The sequence below is a fragment of the Acanthochromis polyacanthus genome, chromosome 7, assembly GCF_021347895.1.
Source record: "Acanthochromis polyacanthus isolate Apoly-LR-REF ecotype Palm Island chromosome 7, KAUST_Apoly_ChrSc, whole genome shotgun sequence".
Lineage (NCBI taxonomy): Eukaryota > Metazoa > Chordata > Actinopteri > Pomacentridae > Acanthochromis > Acanthochromis polyacanthus.
In genome coordinates, this window is record NC_067119.1 from 3203486 (window position 1) to 3222499 (window position 19014).

The 19014-nt window shown below is 36.8% G+C and overlaps 2 protein-coding genes and 1 long non-coding RNA gene across 26 annotated transcripts in view; 1 reads left to right on the top strand and 2 right to left on the bottom strand.

Annotated features, from left to right (window-relative positions):
• Positions 1–14712: 14712 nt before the first annotated feature.
• LOC127534761 (endothelial zinc finger protein induced by tumor necrosis factor alpha-like) overlaps positions 14713–19014 on the bottom strand; it is a 38850-nt gene continuing 34548 nt past the window's right edge. Inside the window, exon 3 of the mRNA XM_051950792.1 lies at positions 14713–14871. The gene's annotated coding sequence lies outside the window, so the exon portion shown is untranslated. The remainder of the gene's footprint in view (positions 14872–19014) is intronic.
• The window catches only part of LOC110946052 (zinc finger protein OZF-like), a 37702-nt gene continuing 33400 nt past the window's right edge, over positions 14713–19014 (bottom strand). Inside the window, exons 3-4 of one of the 3 annotated variants that reach the window (XM_051950796.1) lie at positions 15751–16402; positions 14713–15582 (exon numbers count right to left, since the gene is read on the bottom strand). In XM_051950796.1, coding sequence (XP_051806756.1) covers positions 15233–15582; positions 15751–16402 — 1002 coding nt within the window. In that variant the 3' untranslated portion in view covers positions 14713–15232. Of the gene's footprint in view, positions 16403–16562; positions 16784–19014 lie in introns of those variants that run through there. The other 2 variants (XM_051950795.1, XM_051950797.1) reach the window with 2 other exon arrangements.
• LOC127534770 (uncharacterized) overlaps positions 15181–19014 on the top strand; it is a 124343-nt gene continuing 120509 nt past the window's right edge. For all 22 annotated transcript variants that reach the window (XR_007943196.1, XR_007943209.1, XR_007943200.1 and 19 more), the window contains exons 1-2: positions 15181–15305; positions 15390–15557. This is a non-coding gene — a long non-coding RNA (uncharacterized LOC127534770). The remainder of the gene's footprint in view (positions 15306–15389; positions 15558–19014) is intronic.

The window sequence follows — 19014 nt, forward strand, 5'->3', positions numbered from 1 at the left end:
AGCTGCAGCTTCTCCTCCACTTTCTGCCTCCTGGATGCTAACAGGATCCACTGGAGGAGGCCTGGAGCTGCCTGGAGCTGGAGCCCGGCTGGGTGTGGGGGTGGCGGGCAGCGGCCGGGCCGAGGCCGGGGGAGCCTCCATGCTGCTCAGACTGAGGCTGGACAAGGCGCTGAGGAGGGGGGAGTCTCTGACGTGGTCCGTCCTCCTGCTCTGCCCTCCGTCCATCCCTTCCTCCTCCTCGTTCTTCTTCTTGTCTCTCGGCCCTCTGCAGCTCTTCTTCTTCTGCCTCTCTCCTCGGGGCACGGTGCCCACATGGGTGTACATGTCGCTGGACCGGGCGTAGCTGGTGCTCCGCAGGCAGGGCTCCAGGTCGTCCACCGACTCGTCCCCGGCCCTGCCGCTGGTTTGGCCCTGCTGTGGCTGTTGTCGGGCCCCGGGGATGCTTTGATGGTGGTCTTGGCCGGCTGGAGGCGGGTAGAGAGGTTGGTGAGGCTCCCGAACCATTTCAGACCTGTAGAGGAGGAAGTTCATTAACAGACAGAACCTAAAAGCCTGAGCCAGTCTGTGCTGGTCGATGGGTTCAAGACCAACAAAAGGAGCAACAAAAGGTGGAAACCTTACTGTCAGTTTAACTGTTTTAGCCAGAAACATCCAAAATTGGTGCAAAAACCTCGATAACAAAGATGCCTTTCTGGTGGAAAATTCAACGTAGCCTTATGAAGAACCCTCAGGATGCATAGGTATATAGAAAAGCATCAAAGCTTTCTCCTCTTATTGCTTTTCAACCTTAAATGGCAGTTAATTTAATCAAACATCACGTCATTACAATCACACCATCTCCACTGTGAAGCATGGTGGAGGCAGCATCATGATGTGAAGCATGGTGGAGGCAGCATCATGATGTGAAGCATGGTGGAGGCAGCATCATGATGTGAAGCATGGTGGAGGCAGCATCATGATGTGAAGCATGGTGGTGGCAGCATCATGATGTGAAGCATGGTGGAGGCAGCATCATGATGTGAAGCATGGTGGAGGCAGCATCATGATGTGAAGCATGGTGGAGGCAGCATCATGATGTGAAGCATGGTGGAGGCAGCATCATGATGTGAAGCATGGTGGTGGCAGCATCATGATGTGAAGCATGGTGGAGGCAGCATCATGATGTGAAGCATGGTGGAGGCAGCATCATGAGGTGTTCTATAGTCTTCATGGTGTCTTTGTACTGGAATCACAGAGACACTTTCACTGATCTACATGCTTTTATTTTTAATTAATTGACTTTACTTGGTAGAAATCTGTTCCACTTTGACATGAAAGAGTCTTTAAGCCAAATGTTGAAAAACAATGAGAGGGAAACCTTTTATTTTCTATGTATTGAATATTTAAAGAGGTTTGGTGTTTTCTAATGAACATTCCAGCCTCATGTAGCTGCTGGTGCGACTGCAGAGCATTTATTTAGAGGACAGTTTGTTAATTATGAACAAAAACACATCCTGTTTTCTATCTGCCCAACTCATCTTCTGAGTCACTGGAGGCTGGCTGACCTTAATGTTGACTCACTCTGAGTGATGAAGTCCAGGAAACGGTTCTTACAAAACGGAACGTTCAGTACGACACGAAACTCTGAACTGTTGACCTCCTTATCCAGCACTGTTTTCAAGTGAACATACTTTAAATTCTTCTCAACCAAAGCTCAGATTCATGGTTTTATTGAGCTAATACAGTAAAAAGTGTTTTATTTATAGAGATAATTAAAGGACAGCAGAGTCTCCTGCTACAAACGTTTCATTCCTACTTCATCCCGCAGAGAAACCAAAGTGTTTTCTTTGCATAGGAGTCTTGCCAGGAATGTCTTGATGCCCTCGGTTGGGTTCTGAAGTGGAGCGTCTCAAGCTGTTTGATTATGTTTGAACCCCGGGGACCCATTAGACTCCCAAAACACCGACGGATATTTATCTCTGCAGCTAAACATGGACGACGGAGGAGGAAGAAGAAGCAAAGATGCTTTGTCACAATGAAGACAGGACATATCAGCGATACGCAAACATGTTGTTGCACCACCTCTGAATTCACAGTTTCGTTATTTAAGAGGCAATAATCAGCCTCATGTGTGGTTAAATATCTGCATTTAGACAACATGGGAGCAACTTGGAACTTTGCAAATTTAACACCAACATATAGACGCCAGTTTAGTTTCCTACCAATAAGTCCACGTCAACATTTAGTCTAACTATCCAAAAACTTGAACTTTGTCTTGTCAAACTGCTACAAATCAGATTCTACTGATGTTAGAGCCTCAAAAGTTGGTGGAATGTCGATCAAAGACTGTATTTTAGTAAAAGCAAAATATGGATCCATCCATAGACATACACTTAGAGGAACTTGATGGACATAACACCATAGTCATTCCAAACATTTCCACTTTTTTCCCCCCCGTTTTGAAAGACCAAGAATCAAAGATTTTGCCAGATGACTCAAAAAATGTCTGAAATGATTCAAGATTGGTCTAAAACTATTAAAAAAAACATAAAAAGTTTAAATGAGATGACACAATGACACAAAAACTGTCCGAAAAGATCAATATCTGCCCTGCTGTGTGTCAAAATATCTACTAATGGTATCGGATGGGGACTTGGTATCCACATATTCTAAATACGACAACTGCTTTTTTAGTCGAAGTTAATTCTCCAACCCAAAATGTGCAGAAAGAAGTGTGTGGTTTCAACTATCTGCTCATTTAGCCTCCATCTACTTCTTCAAACTTAATTCAGAAACTACTGATCAGACCTCAAACGTCTTTCAAACAGACAGATTAGCTGGTTGACGATCAACAGCAGAGTTTAACTTCCTGTCGTGTGTTTACGTGACTTCCCAGATCAAAACAACATGAATCTGATCCCTATCTGAACAAGAGATTCTCAGAATGTCACCAAATTCTGAGGCGCTATAATCAGTAGAATCTGATTTGTGGCAACACAAGCTTCCTGTTTTTCACTATGTTGGCATGAAATCTGTTCGAACTTACAATCATTAACAATTATTGGCCTTTAAAAATCAAAAAAGTGCAAGAAAAAGTGCAACATTTTCAACCAAGAGTGTTGTTGTGTCTCCAGAACATTCCTGTAAATGTATATCTATGGATGGATCCATTTTTCTACTAAAATCCAGTCTTTGGTCGACATTTCACCAACTTTTGAGGCTCTAACATCACTAGAATCTGATGTGTGGAAAGTTTGACAAGACAAAGTTCCAGTTTTTAGATATTTTGACAAGAAATCTGTTCAAAGTGACTGAAAATTTTCCAAGACGACAGTTTGTCTAATATGACTCTAAATCATTTGAATTTACTCAAAATGACTCAAAATTGTTAAAAATGTATATCCATTGTTGCTTAAAAGTGGTTAAAAGTGCAAAATTTTCAACTAACACTAGAATTGTGTCTCCATAAAGTTCATGTAAGTGTAAATATATCTATGGATGGATCCATGTTTCTACTAAAATACAGTCTTTGGTTGACATTTCACCAACTTTTGAGGCTCTAACATCAGTAGAATCTGATTTCTGGAAAGTTTGACCAGACAAAGCTCCAGTTTTTATATATTTTACTTGAAATCTGTCTAGAATGACTGAAAACAGTCAAAATTTAATCAAGATTTGTTCAAAATAAGATAAAGACTGTCTAAAGGGACTTAAAATCTGTCCAAAAATGACAACAATGAATAATTATTGCTCCTTGAAAATGGAAAAAAGTGAAAGTTTTTCAAACAATGATCATAATATGTCTTCCGAAAGTTCCTCTAAGTGTATATATACGCTTACACAATAGTATTCGGATTAAAAATACAGTCTTTGGTCGACATTTAACCAACTTCTGTGATTCTGACACCAGGAGAATCTGATGTGTGACAAACATGCCAAGAAAATTTTCCATTTTTTGACTATTTTAGCAGGAAACCATCCAAATTTAATAACAATTTGTTCATATTAAGATAAAGACTGCCCAGAATGGTTTTTCTACGAAATTTAAGAGCATAATTGTCATTTAAAACAAACAAAAACATTAATAAATCCTTCAAAACAAACAAAGCTACTATTAATTTGCCTCTAAAGCAACATAAAACAGCTCTATAACCTTCTGTAAGGATCATTTTTAAATAAAGCTTTCAAATATACCAAGGAAACTGTAGTATTATTTAATTTTATGACAGTTTATCATGTTTTTGTCTTTAAAGTCTTTGTGTAATTTATTTTTTAAAATCAGGCTGATTGTTAAAGAGCTTTAAAATTAAACTTTTCATGATTAAACTGTTTGATTTGCAGCTCTGGAGGGTTTGAAGCTTCGAAATCAGCAGAACTCTGAGTTTTTATTTCACTGAATTTCTTCCTGTCATGCAGCTGAAGTCTGTCAGAAAGACTGAAGTCAGAAACACTGAGCTGCTGTTCTTTTCTGCAAACATTCGCTGCTTTTCTCGCCTCAAACCTCCACAAAGACGCGTTTCTTCTGCTTCTACAATCGACCAGAACACTGTTTGTCGGATGAAACAGAGGACAAAGCCTCAGCAAACAGCCACAGAGTCGAGGAATCACATCTTTTATAGCGACTCATAAACTGACGTCTAATCATAAAGTAGAACTGTGTTTCAGTACATTTACTGAAGTAGTACTCTGAAGCACACGTTAGAAGTACTTTACTGAAGGCTTTCTAGTTTCTGCTGCTCCTCTAGAAGTTAAACACTAAACTTTTTACTGCACTACATTCATTAAACACACTCTACAAAGAGATTTATTTATGAAATGCACAACTACAAGACGATAATTTGCAGATTTACTGTAGATTTTTAAGTTGTAAGCATTACTTTCTAGGTTTAATGTTTCCATATTTCAATATTTATGAGCTGACAGTTGATTAATGTGGAGTCCCAGGAGTGCCACATCAAAATATAAATAAATAAATAAGTAAATAAATAAATGTGGAAATATAAAGACAAATAAATAAATAAATGTGGAAATATAAAGACAAATAAATAAATAAGCAAATAAATAAATGTGGAAATATAAAAATAAATAAATAAATAATAAATAAATAAAAGGAAAAAAACAGAAAAGGTAAAAGCAAAGACAAAATTTTCCTTTTTATTTATTTATTTCTCTTCATATTTCCACATTTATTTATTTATTTATTTATTTATTTATTTCTCTTTATATTACCACGTTTATTTATTCATTTATTTATTTATTTTCTCTTTATATTTCCACATTTATTTATTCATTTATTTCTCTTTATATTTCCACATTTATTTATTCATTTATTTATTTATTTCTCTTTATATTACCACATTTATTTATTTATTTATTTCTCTTTATATTACCACATTTATTTATTTATTTATTTCTCTTTATATTACCACGTTTATTCATTCATTTATTTATTTATTTCTCTTCATATTTCCACATTTATTTATTCATTTATTTATCTATTTCTCTTTTTATTTCCACATTTATTTATTTATTCATTTATTTATTTATTTATCTTTATATTTTCACATTTATTTATTTATTTATATTTTGATGTGGCACTCCTGTGACTCCATAGAATAAAAAATGAATTTGCCTCGATTAAATCACTTTTCAGTGGCTTTTTTGATTTTTTTTTTTTTTAATCTAACAGACCAATTTCAGAGATCTACTCATAATTAAGAGCAAGCTTCTGACATAAAAGTTTTAATTCTATTATTTACCAAATAACGTTTTTTCATACTAATGCTGCATTAATTTAATATTTTACGTGTAATTTAGACTCTAATTTCTGCCTTCATTGATTAAAAACTGAATTAAATTCAAGCTACATTAATGAAATTGGCTTCATAACCTCATTTTTCTTCACTTTGAGTTTAAAAAATGTAGGATTTGTAGCTGAATAAATAAGATAAAAAGGACAGTTCATGTCTTTTACTGATAAATTCCATTAAATTCATGGATTTTTGAATATTTTCACCTGTTACAGAACCAATATTGAACTCATACAGAGTTTAGGCTGCCCCATTATATTTGAGGGAAAATGCTTTATAACACGTAGCTGATGTTAAGTCATACATAGCAGTGTATGACTTAAGTCATACACTGTGTATGTTGTTGAGTCATACATAGCAGTTCATTTTGGGGATTTTTCGCTTTCGTTTAGCATAAAAAAATAAAGTTTCATTGACAAATCTGCTCATATAAGTTAAATGTGTGTTTTTTCGCATTTAAGAGTTAAATATAGGTGAAATATATGTTATTTTGGGTGATTGTACAGTATGTTCTGTATTCAATGTACACCCCCTGTCAAAAGTTTTAGGACACCTTCTCATTCAAATGAATGAGAACGTGTCCTAACACCTTTGACAGGGGGTGTACATACTTTTTTAGGCCTTTTGTCTCATTTTAAAAAATATATATATATATATATTTTTAACTTTTATTTTAGAAAAAAATACATAAAACTTTGATTTTAGAAATGCATAAATTTAAATATAAATTTTAGTCATTTTTTTGTTCTCTCAGGTAAAACTAGCGTTCCCATTTCTGCTAATCCTGGATCACAAAAACGAGGATTTTTAAAATCTGGATTATTCTGAACCAGATTAAACCTTTTAGACAACTAGAGAATGCCATAAATATATTAAAAAGCACACTAAATCTTGTTTTTTTGGAAATAAATGCTGATATCTGAAGCGGAAAATATAAAAACAACATTATGATGCACAAATATACAGTTTTTTTGTGAAATATTTAAAATTTTAACACATTTGTACCCCAAAAATGAAACTAAATATTAAATTTTGAGGGAAAAATCTGTTTTAAGTGAAGAAGCGGCAACTTATAAACAGCTGAATACTAAATAAATCATGAAAATGTCATTTTAATGAGTCTAAAAGAGACAGAAACATAAATAAATCCTCTGAAATAAATAAATCGACTCTTAATTTACCTCTAAAGCGACATAAAACAGCTTTTTAATCATCTGTAATGATATTTTTTTTCCAAATATCCCAGATATTCCATAAAACAGCCGTGAACTCACTCAGTTTGCGTTTGTTCATGTCTCTCGCTGCCTGTTCCTGGTTTTCTGCTGTTAAAAGGCTTTAAAAGTGGTTCCTGCTGTGAGATAGAAGCCTCATGCTCTTCACCCAAAGCCGCTTCCTTCTTCTTCTGAAGTCGGCGGAAGTGTTCAGGGGAGAAAATTTCAAACAGTTTCATGTTTGATGCAATCAGGTCGACTCGTAGCTTCACGCTGGAAACCTAAAAACAGCAGCGGCGTAAAGAATAAAGATGCTTCTTAACAGATTAGCAGGAAAATGTTGCTAAAAAATCAAACAACAGCAGCAAAAGCAGCAAAGAAATGACACAAATTTGGATTTAATACACATTTTTTAGGTAAATTACACCGTATGCACCATAAATTATCTCTAAATATTCACATTTTTTATGCTTCTTGTCTTGTTTTTGAATATTCGACCAAAATATTCAAGAAAACCACATTTTTTTGCACATGATTCAACATCTGCTTTACTTTAGAGCCCAAAAAATGACACAAATGTGAATTTAACACAAATAAAACACAGGGTTGTGACCTAAACTGTAAAGATATGTGTGTTTTTGGGTGAATTACACCATCTGCACCACAAATTATTTACAAATATGCCCCGTCTTTTATACTTCCTGTTTCATTTTTAGAATATTCGACCAAAATAATCAAGAAAACCACATTTTTTTTGCACATGAATCAACATCTTCTTTACTTTAGAGCCCATAAAATGACTATTTGAATTTAGCACATATTTTTTAAGTACATTAGACCGTATGCACCATTTTCTATCTATAAAAATTTTCTTTTTTTATACGTCGTCTTATTTATAGAATATTAGATCTAAAACAATCAAGAAAACCAAATTTTTTCCTCATAAATCAACATCTGTTTCACTTTAGAGACCAAAAAAGACAACAATTTGAATTTAACACACATAAAACACAGTTTGTTATTAAATTAAGGCCTGAAATTTACATATATGTCTGTTTTTGGATGAATTACACCATCTGCACCAAACATTATCCTCCTTATTTTATACTATTTGTCTTGTTTTTAGAAAATTAGACCAAAATTATCAAGAAAACCACATTTCTTGCCCACATGATTCAACATCTGCTTACTTTAGAGTCCAAAAAATGACACAAATGTGAATTTAACACACATTTTTGGGGTGAATTACACCAAATGCACCATAAATTATCTGTAAATGTTCTGGTTTTCTATAGTTCTTGTCTTGTTTTTAGAATATTAGATCAAAATAATGACGAAAACTGCATTTTTCCACATAAATCAACATCTGCTTCAACTGAGAGACCCCCAAAATCTGGCACCAATTTAATTTAATTTAATTTAATTTAATTTTAATTTTTTTGTCTGCATTTATTCTCACTGTTAAACTCCACAGAAGGGGTGTCAACACTTTATGAGATTAATGCATATTTTAGTCTTGCAGCCAAATATTTTATTATTTAGCGCATGCGTGTGACCATCACCAGCCCTCCCTGAAAGCTAAGCTGACATTCTTTATTACAATTCCCTGTTAAGAGCCAGGGAGGGCAGTGCTACACCTCAGTGGTGACGCGCAGGGACGTGCAAGAGGACCCACCCGCCACTCATGCCCCAATCCCGCCCGCCCCAGCCCCCACCAGGAACGGAAGTACGGCTATCAAATATCTCGGCTGAATGCCGGCTTCAGGTCGATTTTACGCTAACAAACAGTCACATAATTAATGTGGTAATTTCAAGCCGGCACTCCTCATGCAGTTATTAGCCAGATTATGCGAATCGTTTCAATTGTAGCTGCAGGCGACTGGAGGTAGCTGCTACTTGTTCTGTATGCAAAGCGAGCTGCTGCAACTAGCTGCTAGCATTCAGTAGCACGTTGTGAGGCGTCTGACAAATTTAAAACATTGGTCGGAAAACGCCTATTTCTGAAATCTGTGGGGTGATTAGGATGACTACTTAACCACATAAAATAAAATAAAAATTGCCCCGGTCCAGCCACAGATCCCGCGGAGGCTTCCATTTCGGTGGGCAGCTCGCAAAGCATTATGGGGCGGTTGAGTATGACTCGTGTGGTCACCACGCATACTTAAAAATTTTCCGGAAATAGTATACATCCGGGTATTTCTCGCGTACTCAATCTTTTCATACTATCTAATGTGAACGCACTACATACTTATTTTGATGTCACACTTAGTATTAGTAGTACGTTAGTATGCCATTTCGGACACAGCCATAGTGCCACCTGGTGGCCATTTTGAATGTCTCGCCACGAAACAGGAAGTGCTGTCTAACTAGCATGTACATGCTCCAATCTGCTTCAAATTTTAAAAGTGTCATCAGAGTCCGGCCCTAATCATATCCATGGGACACCTGGTGGCCATTTTGGAATCATCGCCATGAAACAGGAAGTGCTGTATACGTAGTCCAATCTGGCCGAAACTTTTCACTCTCAGTTTTAGCAGCACCTGGTGGACATTCGTGGGCCAGCCGGGCCGCTCGGATGCGAGGACCCGACCAACGCTGCTTGCAGCTTTAATTTGATTTTAGAGCTGAAAGCCTCAACAAAGTGCACGGCAAAACAACAACCGACGTATCAAAAAATCTTTAAAATCGAATTTAATGAGGAGTAGAAGCAACAGAACAGCTGGAAGGGAAACATCTGGATCCAAAATCTGAACGTTTACCGTCTGATTCATGAAGCTTTTCGTCATTTCTTCTGTTTTGTTGCTCTCAGAAGTTGATGTTTTGTCCTTTCTAACAGTAAATGTTGTAACTCAGAGAGTGGAAGTTGTTACCAAAGCAGCGTTTCCTCAGAAAAAAAGCTGCACTTTTAGAAGAATCTCACTTCTTCTTTCAGTTCTTTAAACGTTTGGGTGGAGCTCATGCTTGGAAAACAAACGGACAGACCGATAAAACTCACTCTGCCGGCTGGAAATAACAGGACAAAAACCATCAAGTTTGCTGTAAAAGATGAAAAAAACTGTGAAAAACCTGCATCTGTTGATTTAATGTGTGAAATAAAAAGCTTCTTGCAGCTTCTAAAGGAAAATCCAGGAGAATCCATTAGTGAAGCTCTGCAGTATGAGCTCAGGTTTCCTTCTGGTTTCTTCATTAAATTCTAAATTAAACTCGAGAATCTTCACTTTGAAAGATAATTTTGTAGAAAACAGAAGCAGAAAATCCACATGTGGAGAATTTTTATTTTTACCTCAGAGCTGTTCAGCATCTTGAGACATTTCCTCCCAAAGTTTCCTCATAATTGATGCAATTCTCTTTGTTTATATAAAAATAAAGAATTAAAAAGAAAATTAAAAATAAATAGTTCAAGAAAAAAATGAAGTTCAATTTATTAATAAAAGAAAAAAATCTCTGAAATTATATTACAAATCTTAAGAAAACAGAAAAACTAAAAGCAAATTGGTAAAAATAAATCTGGTTGATTTTTTATTATTTAAATGGAATATTTCAGTTTTGTACTTAATTACTTTATTCATCTAAAATTAATTAATATCTGTTCCTTTTTATTCAACAATCCAAAAGGTATTTATGTATGTATTTTTAAATGTAGTAGCTCTTAATGAATTAATTCAGCAGCAAAATTATCTTTGATTAATTTTTATTTTAATTTACTTTAATGTTGTAATGTAGAACAAACTATAACTAAACAATTTTTTTTAGATTTATCAAATAAAACTTTATAAGTTTTGAAGTACATTTTTAAAAAATTAAATTGTGCTTTTTTATTTATTTTATTAAAGTGTAATTTTTGCAAAAAATGTTCCTTTTTATTCCAAAATCCGATTTGATTTTCATTATTTTTTTAAACTTATTTATTTTTATTTATTATTTTTGGTTTGTTTGTTTGTTTTTTACACAATAAATTTTAAGAAATTAATTCAGCAGCAAAATTGTCAGTGATTAATTTCATTTTATTTTACTTTAATGTTGTAATGTGGAATTTTCTTGCTTAAAAAAATTTAGACATAAAAAAGTTTAAATTGGCCAAAAAAAGTTTCATAAGTCTTTAAGTAGATTTTTTTATTAAATTGTACTTTTTATTTATTTTGTAAAAATGTAATTTTGCAGAGTTTTCCCTTTTTATTCCAAAATCTAATTAGATTTTTACAAATACTTTAACTTTTTTATTTTTTTGTCATGACTTTTTTACACAGTAATTTTAAAGAAATTAATAAATTCAGTAACAAAATTGTCGGTGATGAATTCATTTTTAATTTTTTGTACATTGAACTGCACATAAAAGCTCAGATTTGTCCAGTAAAATTTCATCTTTGGAAATTTTTGTTAATTTTATGATGTATTATTTACTTTATTTTATTTATCATGTATTTATCAAGTAATTTTTTTTATTTATTATTTTATATTTATTTATAATTATTGATTTCTGATTCATTTGTTATTATTTATTTTTATATGGACTGAACCAGCAGCATAAAGAATAATTTTGACGTTGCTTGAATCAACGTGTGTCAGAAAAGAAACAATAAAAACATAAAACACAGATTTATCATCTTTGTTTTCTCTCAGATTTGTAGAAACATTCTGGACAATTCTTCGTTTTCTCGGCTGAACGCTCGTTTTCTTTCACACCGTCTCACACTGAGCTCATCTGTGAGGCTCTGGGCTGAAACAAAAACTGCTGCAGATGTTTGGAAGCTTCACACTGACCGACTGTTTCTGTCTGCAGCTGCTCTGAACAACGAGGCCACTCACAAAGACGTACCAAGGAAATCGTGTTACTGCAGAAAAGAGGCACAAAAAAGGAGAAAATTCACTTTAAACTGCAGGCAGAAGACATAAAACCAAATTAAACTGAAATATTCACAAATAATCCAACATTTTATTATAAAACATGAATAATTTCTCACAAATCAGAGCAGAAATGTTCATTTGTGTTGCTTAAACCTCCTAAAATGTCAAATTTCTGCTTCATCAAATGCCAAAAAATGCCAATTTTCTCGTATTTTGCACATAGACAACGTTGTTTTGTGGATTTAAGATGCACATATTTACTCGTTTTTCTCATTTTGCAGCAGATAAACTGAGATATTGACTTTTCAGACTAATAGGTAACAGGTAAATTCTGCACAGAAACACTCTTTTATAGATAGATTTGTTGTTTTTTTAACATCAGATTTGTTTAAAAACACACTTTTCATGCTGGTGATGAGAGTTCATATTGTGTTTTTTTGGTTTCGACCACCAGGTGGCAGCAGACGTCCAGAAAAAAGAGACTTTTGTGGTGAAATTGGCTCCTTTTAATTCAGGTTAGGAGCAAATAACATTGCAATTTCAAAATAAAAGCTCAGTTCTGGTGGTATAGAATAGAATAGAATAGAATAGAATAGAATAGAATAGAACAGAATAGAATAGAATAGAATGTCTCCACAGCTGCAGCCACTTCTGTTCCAGCACCTGTATCCGTCTCTGTCACAGAGACAGGGGTGATGTTGGAGCTTCAGAGACTTTGCTCTGGGAAGGCAGCTGGCCCAGATGGTGTATGTCCAAGACTGCTTAAAGACTGTGCTGCACAACTGTGTCAACCTCTCCACAGGATCTTCAACCTGAGTCTACAGCTGGGGCGGGTGCCTGCTCTATGGAAAACATCCTGTATCGTACCGGTACCAAAAATCAAATGTCCGGCTTAACTAAATGACTACAGACCTATTGCTCTGACCTCACACATCATGAAAACTCTGGAGCGGCTGGTTTTACATCCACTGAGGCTTGAGGTCAGAGACGAACTTGATTCCTTGCAGTTTGCTTACAAAGAACACATTGGAGTGGATGATGCAATCCTCTTCATGCTTCACCGTGCCCTGTCTCATCTGGAGGAACCTGGAGTTTATGTAAAAATCATGTTCTTTGACTTTTCAAATGCATTCAACTCCATCCAACCCACCATCCTCAAAGACAAGCTCACAGAGATGGGAGTGGATCCTTCCTGTGTTTCATGGATTACAGATTACCTGACAGGAAGGCCACAGTTTGTCAGGCTGGGGAACTGTGTTTCTGGGACATTAATGAGTAGTACTGGAGCTCCACAAGGAACAGTCCTGGCTCCATTCCTGTTCACTCTGTATACATCTGACTTCAAATCCAGCACTGAGTCCTACCACATTCAGAAAAACTCTGATGACACTGCTATCGTGGCATGTATCAGAAATGGACATGAAGCTGAGTACAGAGATCTGATAAGTGCCTTCAGTGACTGGAGTCACAAAAACTGACTGCTACTCAACGCCTCAAAGACAAAGGAAATGATCATAGATTTCCACAGATCCAAGCCTCCTCTTCAGCCAGTGAACACTTGTGGCGTGGACATCGAGATGGTGACATCATATAAATATTTAGGGGTCCACCTTGATAATAAGTTGGACTGGTCTACAAACATAGACTTCATCTACAAAAAGGGCCAGAGCCGACTTTACTGCCTCAGAAGACTTTGATCACTAGACATCCGCAGTAAGATGCTAAAGATGTTTTGTCAGTCTGTGGTAGAAAGTGTCCTGTTTTATGCTGCAGTCTGCTGGGGAGGCAGCATAAAACAGAAGGATGCAAGACGTCTGAACAAACTGATTAAAAAAGCTGCTCTGTGGTTGGAATCACAATGAACACACTGGAGGATTAGGTGGAGAGATGGGCACTGAGCAAGATGGAGACCATTCTGACAAACATGGATCATCCACTTCACATCTGCCTCAATGAACAACGAAACATCAGTGGACGGCTCCTATCCCTGCGCTGCAGGACTGAAAGATTTAGAAAATCTTTCATACTATCAGCAGTCAGGCTATTCAATTCAGTATTAAACAGATAAGAACCCTGACAACTGAATTTCCCTTCGGGGATGAATAAAGTGATTCTATTCTATTCTATTTCTTCGAGTGTCCCTGGTCCCAGAGCTGGATGCTTCAGATCTGTGGTTGCTGTCCCACCAACTGGTCTAGTCTCCATCATGTCCACTGTGGGATGCTGCTGCTGACCTTCCTCCAGCCCACTGCTTCCAGCTGCTCATTTCCACCAGTCTACTCTGCATCACCCTCACTATACTTGATATGCTCTTCTACATATTTTGGAGTTTCCTACCAGCTATATATATATTACATTTATTGCCAGAGTTGTAAATCATAAGAGTAAACTATAAATCAGTTTCAATGTTAGCTTCTACTTTGTATTGTCTGTCTTACCATGCATGTATCAAATTGTGTGTTTTATGTTCCCTGTGCACCCCCCACCCCTCTCTACACCTCTCTACACCTCTCTACACCTCTCTACCTCTTCTGTCCCTCTCAACCTGCAGCAGATGGTCCCCCCACAGAAAGAGCCGGGTTCTGCTCAAGGTTTTTTTTCCTGTTAAAAGGGTGGGTTTTTTTGCCACTATTGCCTTTGGGCTGCTCTTAGGGTTCATATGGGTTCTGTAAAGCATCTTGAGACAATTTCACTGTAATTGGCACTATACAAATAAAATTGAAATTAAATTGGTTAAGTCTTTGAAATCTGACTCAGAGATTTTCTTGCTGGGGCTCTTCAATGTTACATTCATTACTAAACAACCTGTAAATGTTCATCTGCTTGAAAACATTCAAAACATTTCATGAAGCAATCATGGAACTGTAGACGTTTTATTACAACTTTATTTCACGTCCAGATCTCCTCTGCTGCAGTGACACACTCTGTTGTGTCCTACTGTCACAATGTCTCTGTATCTCGTTGCCTCCTTTTACTTGAAAGACAGCAGAGCTCAAGCTGAGTGGATTCCAGCAGTATGTTCACACCTGAACAGCCATGTTCTCTCAGCAGGATGTGAAAATGTTCCAAACAGCTTCACAATATCTCCAATTACTGCTCTGCTGATGAAGGATGTCATGATAGCAGAAATGTAGCAGTCTGTACCAATACCATATCCATCCAGACATTCAGTTTGGTTCTTCTGCCTTCTCCACCACCACCACAGTCCAGACTCCATCTGGTCTAATCATCAAGGATTGCTTACATACTTCTTCACAATTGTTGTTGAATCACAGACTAAAGGTGCTTTAAATCTAAAACATCTACTATTAACCTCTACCAATGGATTCTCATGTGGGCTTTTAATCGATGATCATCTCTGAAACATTAGCTGCAGGTTTTACAAGACTACGGCTTCTCACCTGTGTGACATCTCATGTGGTCAGTCAAAGAGGACCGTTGACTGAAGCTTGTTCCGCAGGTTCCACAAGAATATGGCTTCTCACCTGTGTGACATCTCATGTGAGCAGTCAAAGAGGACCGTTGACTGAAGCTTGTTCCGCAGGTTCCACAAGAATATGGCTTCTCACCGGTGTGACATCTCATGTGGTCAGTCAAATAGGACCGATGACTAAAGCTTTTTCCACAGGTTCCACAAGAATATGGCTTCTCACCTGTGTGACATCTCATGTGGTCAGTCAAATAGGACCGATGACTAAAGCTTTTTCCACAGGTTCCACAAGAATATGGCTTCTCACCTGTGTGACATCTCATGTGGGCAGTCAAAGAGGACCGATGACTAAAGCTTTTTCCACAGGTTCCACAAGAATATGGCTTTTCCATTTTGTGAACTGCCATGTGCTTATGATGTGCTGATGAATCAGAAAAACTTTTTCCACAAGTGTTACAAACATACGGCTTCTCACCTGTGTGACGTCTCATGTGGTCAGTCAAATAGGTCCGTCGACTAAAGCTTTTTCCACAGGTTCCACAAGAATATGGCTTTTCCATTTTGTGAACTGCCATGTGCCTATTATGTGCTGATGAATCAGAAAAACTTTTTCCACAAGTGTTACAAACATATGGCTTCTCACCTGTGTGACGTCTCATGTGGTCACTCAAATGGGACCGTTGACTAAAGCTTTTTCCACAGGTTCCACAAGAATATGGCTTCTCACCTGTGTGACATCTCATGTGGGCAGTCAAACCGATACGTTGACTGAAGCTTTTTCCACAGGTTTCACAAGAATATGGCTTCTCACCTGTGTGGGTTCTGTGATGTTCTATTAATTTTGATTTATACCTAAAAGCTTTTCCACAGACATCACATGGTAGAGATTTTCTTGCCTTGTCATTATCACACTGTCTCTCTGACGTTGGAGCATTGTCTACATCATTACTGTGACTGCTGTTACTCTGATCTCTTGGTTTCTGCTCGATACATCTAGTTGATCCTGAGTCTACATCCTTGCATCCTTCCTGATCTGGGTTCTCAGCTACACAAGAGATGTGAAACAGGAGCTGATCACTGTTTGGTTTTGGTTCACTGTGGTCACTTTCCTCATCAGCAGGAGTCACCTCAAAGGTATCAGTCTCCTGTTTCAATCCAATTAACTCTTCCTCCTGACTGGAGCAGAGTTCATCCGGTTCCACTTTAATTTGTGGTAACCCTTGGTTTAATTGGTCCAGACTGGTGCACAATTCTTCCTCTTCCATTTTAATTTGAGAAATCTCTGGGTTTAATTGGTCCAGACTGGTGCACAATTCTTCCTGTTCCATTTTAATTTGAGAAATCTCTGGGTTTGATTGGTCCTGACTGGTGCAGAGTTTCTCCTGCTGGTCTTTAATCCGTAGAGGCTCTGGGTCCTCATGGTCCACCATGGAGTTTTGTCTCCTGGACATGGGGCTGATGGTCAACAACAGTCTTCTCATTCTCACAGACATAAGACTGTGGGAGCTCTGGAGGGACAAAGACACAATCGATAATGGTTACTACTGTGATGATGGGAGAACACACATCTGTCACTTTGTCCAGGACTGGCTGTCTCCAACAAAATCAGCTCAAGAGTCGAATGTTTGAAGGAAAAAGAATATGATGGTTTATAATAGAAGTCTAGGAGCCATGACACAGCAGCAGGAATGATACAAGCATCTCCAAATGACTGAACATTTCTATGAACACGTTGTTCCACAGTGGATAAAAGATCACAAAGATTCTAATGGTAAACACCACTGGGTACTTTTCTACACACCACACAGACATGGGGATCCATTAAAATCTGACTGAATAAAGCTGCTGTCCTCTTCAGACAAGGAAACTTGGAATAACTTTCCATAGGTAAGAATACTTTTTGGCTCATTTTTCATTATTAAACCTTGTTGAGAGCTTCCAGTCTATGAGAGCTAGCTAGTTAGCCACTAGCAAAACGATTAATGGGTTAGGGTTACTGACTAATGAACACAGTCAGTTTTCTGATATATTGATTATATTGATACTCCATACATGATTTATATATGTAGTATGATTTTCTCTGATATATAACTTTTATCTATTATATATATATATATGTGAATGATGTTGATACTCTATCTATGATTTATATATATTCATTTTCTTTGATATATAACTTCTATTGTTTTATATAGAAATATGTGTTTATTAGTCAGTGTTTTGTTTATATATTATATATAGCGTAATCATATATTGTCTCTTCAAATTATTAAAATAATTGACTTTACTGCCATTATCTGCTTCTCTAACATATATTAGTGTGTGTGTGTGTTTACAGTGTTTGCAAAATACCTGTCTACAGTCGAGCTTAATATCAGAATATTCTATTATTAGCTATTATTCCCGCTATGAATATTAAAATACGCCGAACCATTTGTCCTGTATCATATCTACATGTATGACATTTGCAGCAAAAATGAATAAAAATAAAAAATGCGTGAAAATCAGTTCAATATTCAGAGTTAAGATGGATTAAATGCGCTGTCAAACAGCGCTGAGTGGAGCGGCTGACCGGACCAAGATGGCGGCCCCACCGCTCGTCAGCCCCAATAGGCAGTAGAGGTCGATGCGGTGTCTACTCTTTATGTATGTCTATGGCTTAGCCGGCTGCTACAGCGCGCTGGCGTATCTACTCATAGATATACATAAAAAGGGTAGATGGCTGATAGGACTTTCGCCGGCGTCGTCACCGGTCGGCCATCTTACCTAGGGGGACTTTTCCGGAGCGCTCTATAGTAGTGGATGGAAGGTCAGCGACCTACACAAACAAAAATACACTTAACTTGCTGAATTCTTGATGGATTTACAAACGGTTTGGTTTATTAAAAACCTTATTAATGTGGCTATGATTCAGGCCGCGCAGACCTGTTGAAATTGCAGTTTTTCTTTTCGAAAATCGCTGCATAGTTGTGTGCTTGTTACAGCCATTTGCAAGGCTCCAATCTGGGAGTTTCAATTATTATATAGGATTCCGTGAGACCAATAATAATTTTGTGACAACAACATATTTTGTCTAAATGACAATTTGTGGGGATGCAGTTGGGTATTAGCTAGCAAAGAAACAAGAGGTTGTGAATGAGACATGTGAGCCACTTGGACTATTACAAAGTAACCTGGACTTAATTCTATACGGGTGGGAAAGGCATAATTACTCCTTCGTTTTAACATGATTCCCAAGCTGTTTCATTAGTGAAATATATCCTAGATTTAGATTCATTGTGATACAGTAACTGGCTGGCTTTGTGTTTGCAAAAATACCCCCCTTCAGTGCAAGATGCCACACTTTAGTGCAGCATATGGATGCTTAAATGAACGTTCCTTCAAAACAAGAGCCCGTGGAATTACCTTTCACTCGTAAGAAATGACTTGAGGGACATATTTCGGATAATTGTTACTAACTTAGTGGATTTGTACTTGTATAATACAAGTTATTTTGACCCTGACGTTTTAGAAATGTTTCTACCATTTGTTTACCTAATAATCATTGAATATTTCTTTTTTAAATTTCTTTTAACATGTCACTGTTATTTAGGTTTTCATCATGGCATTCAAGCATAGGCTAGATGAATTATCCCAACAATATCATAATTTAGCTCAGTATTTTTGTCCTTACCATTAATGTTAAAGGTAAGAAGGGTGTAAAATGTTGTCATTAATTCATGTATCTTGGTATCTTCTC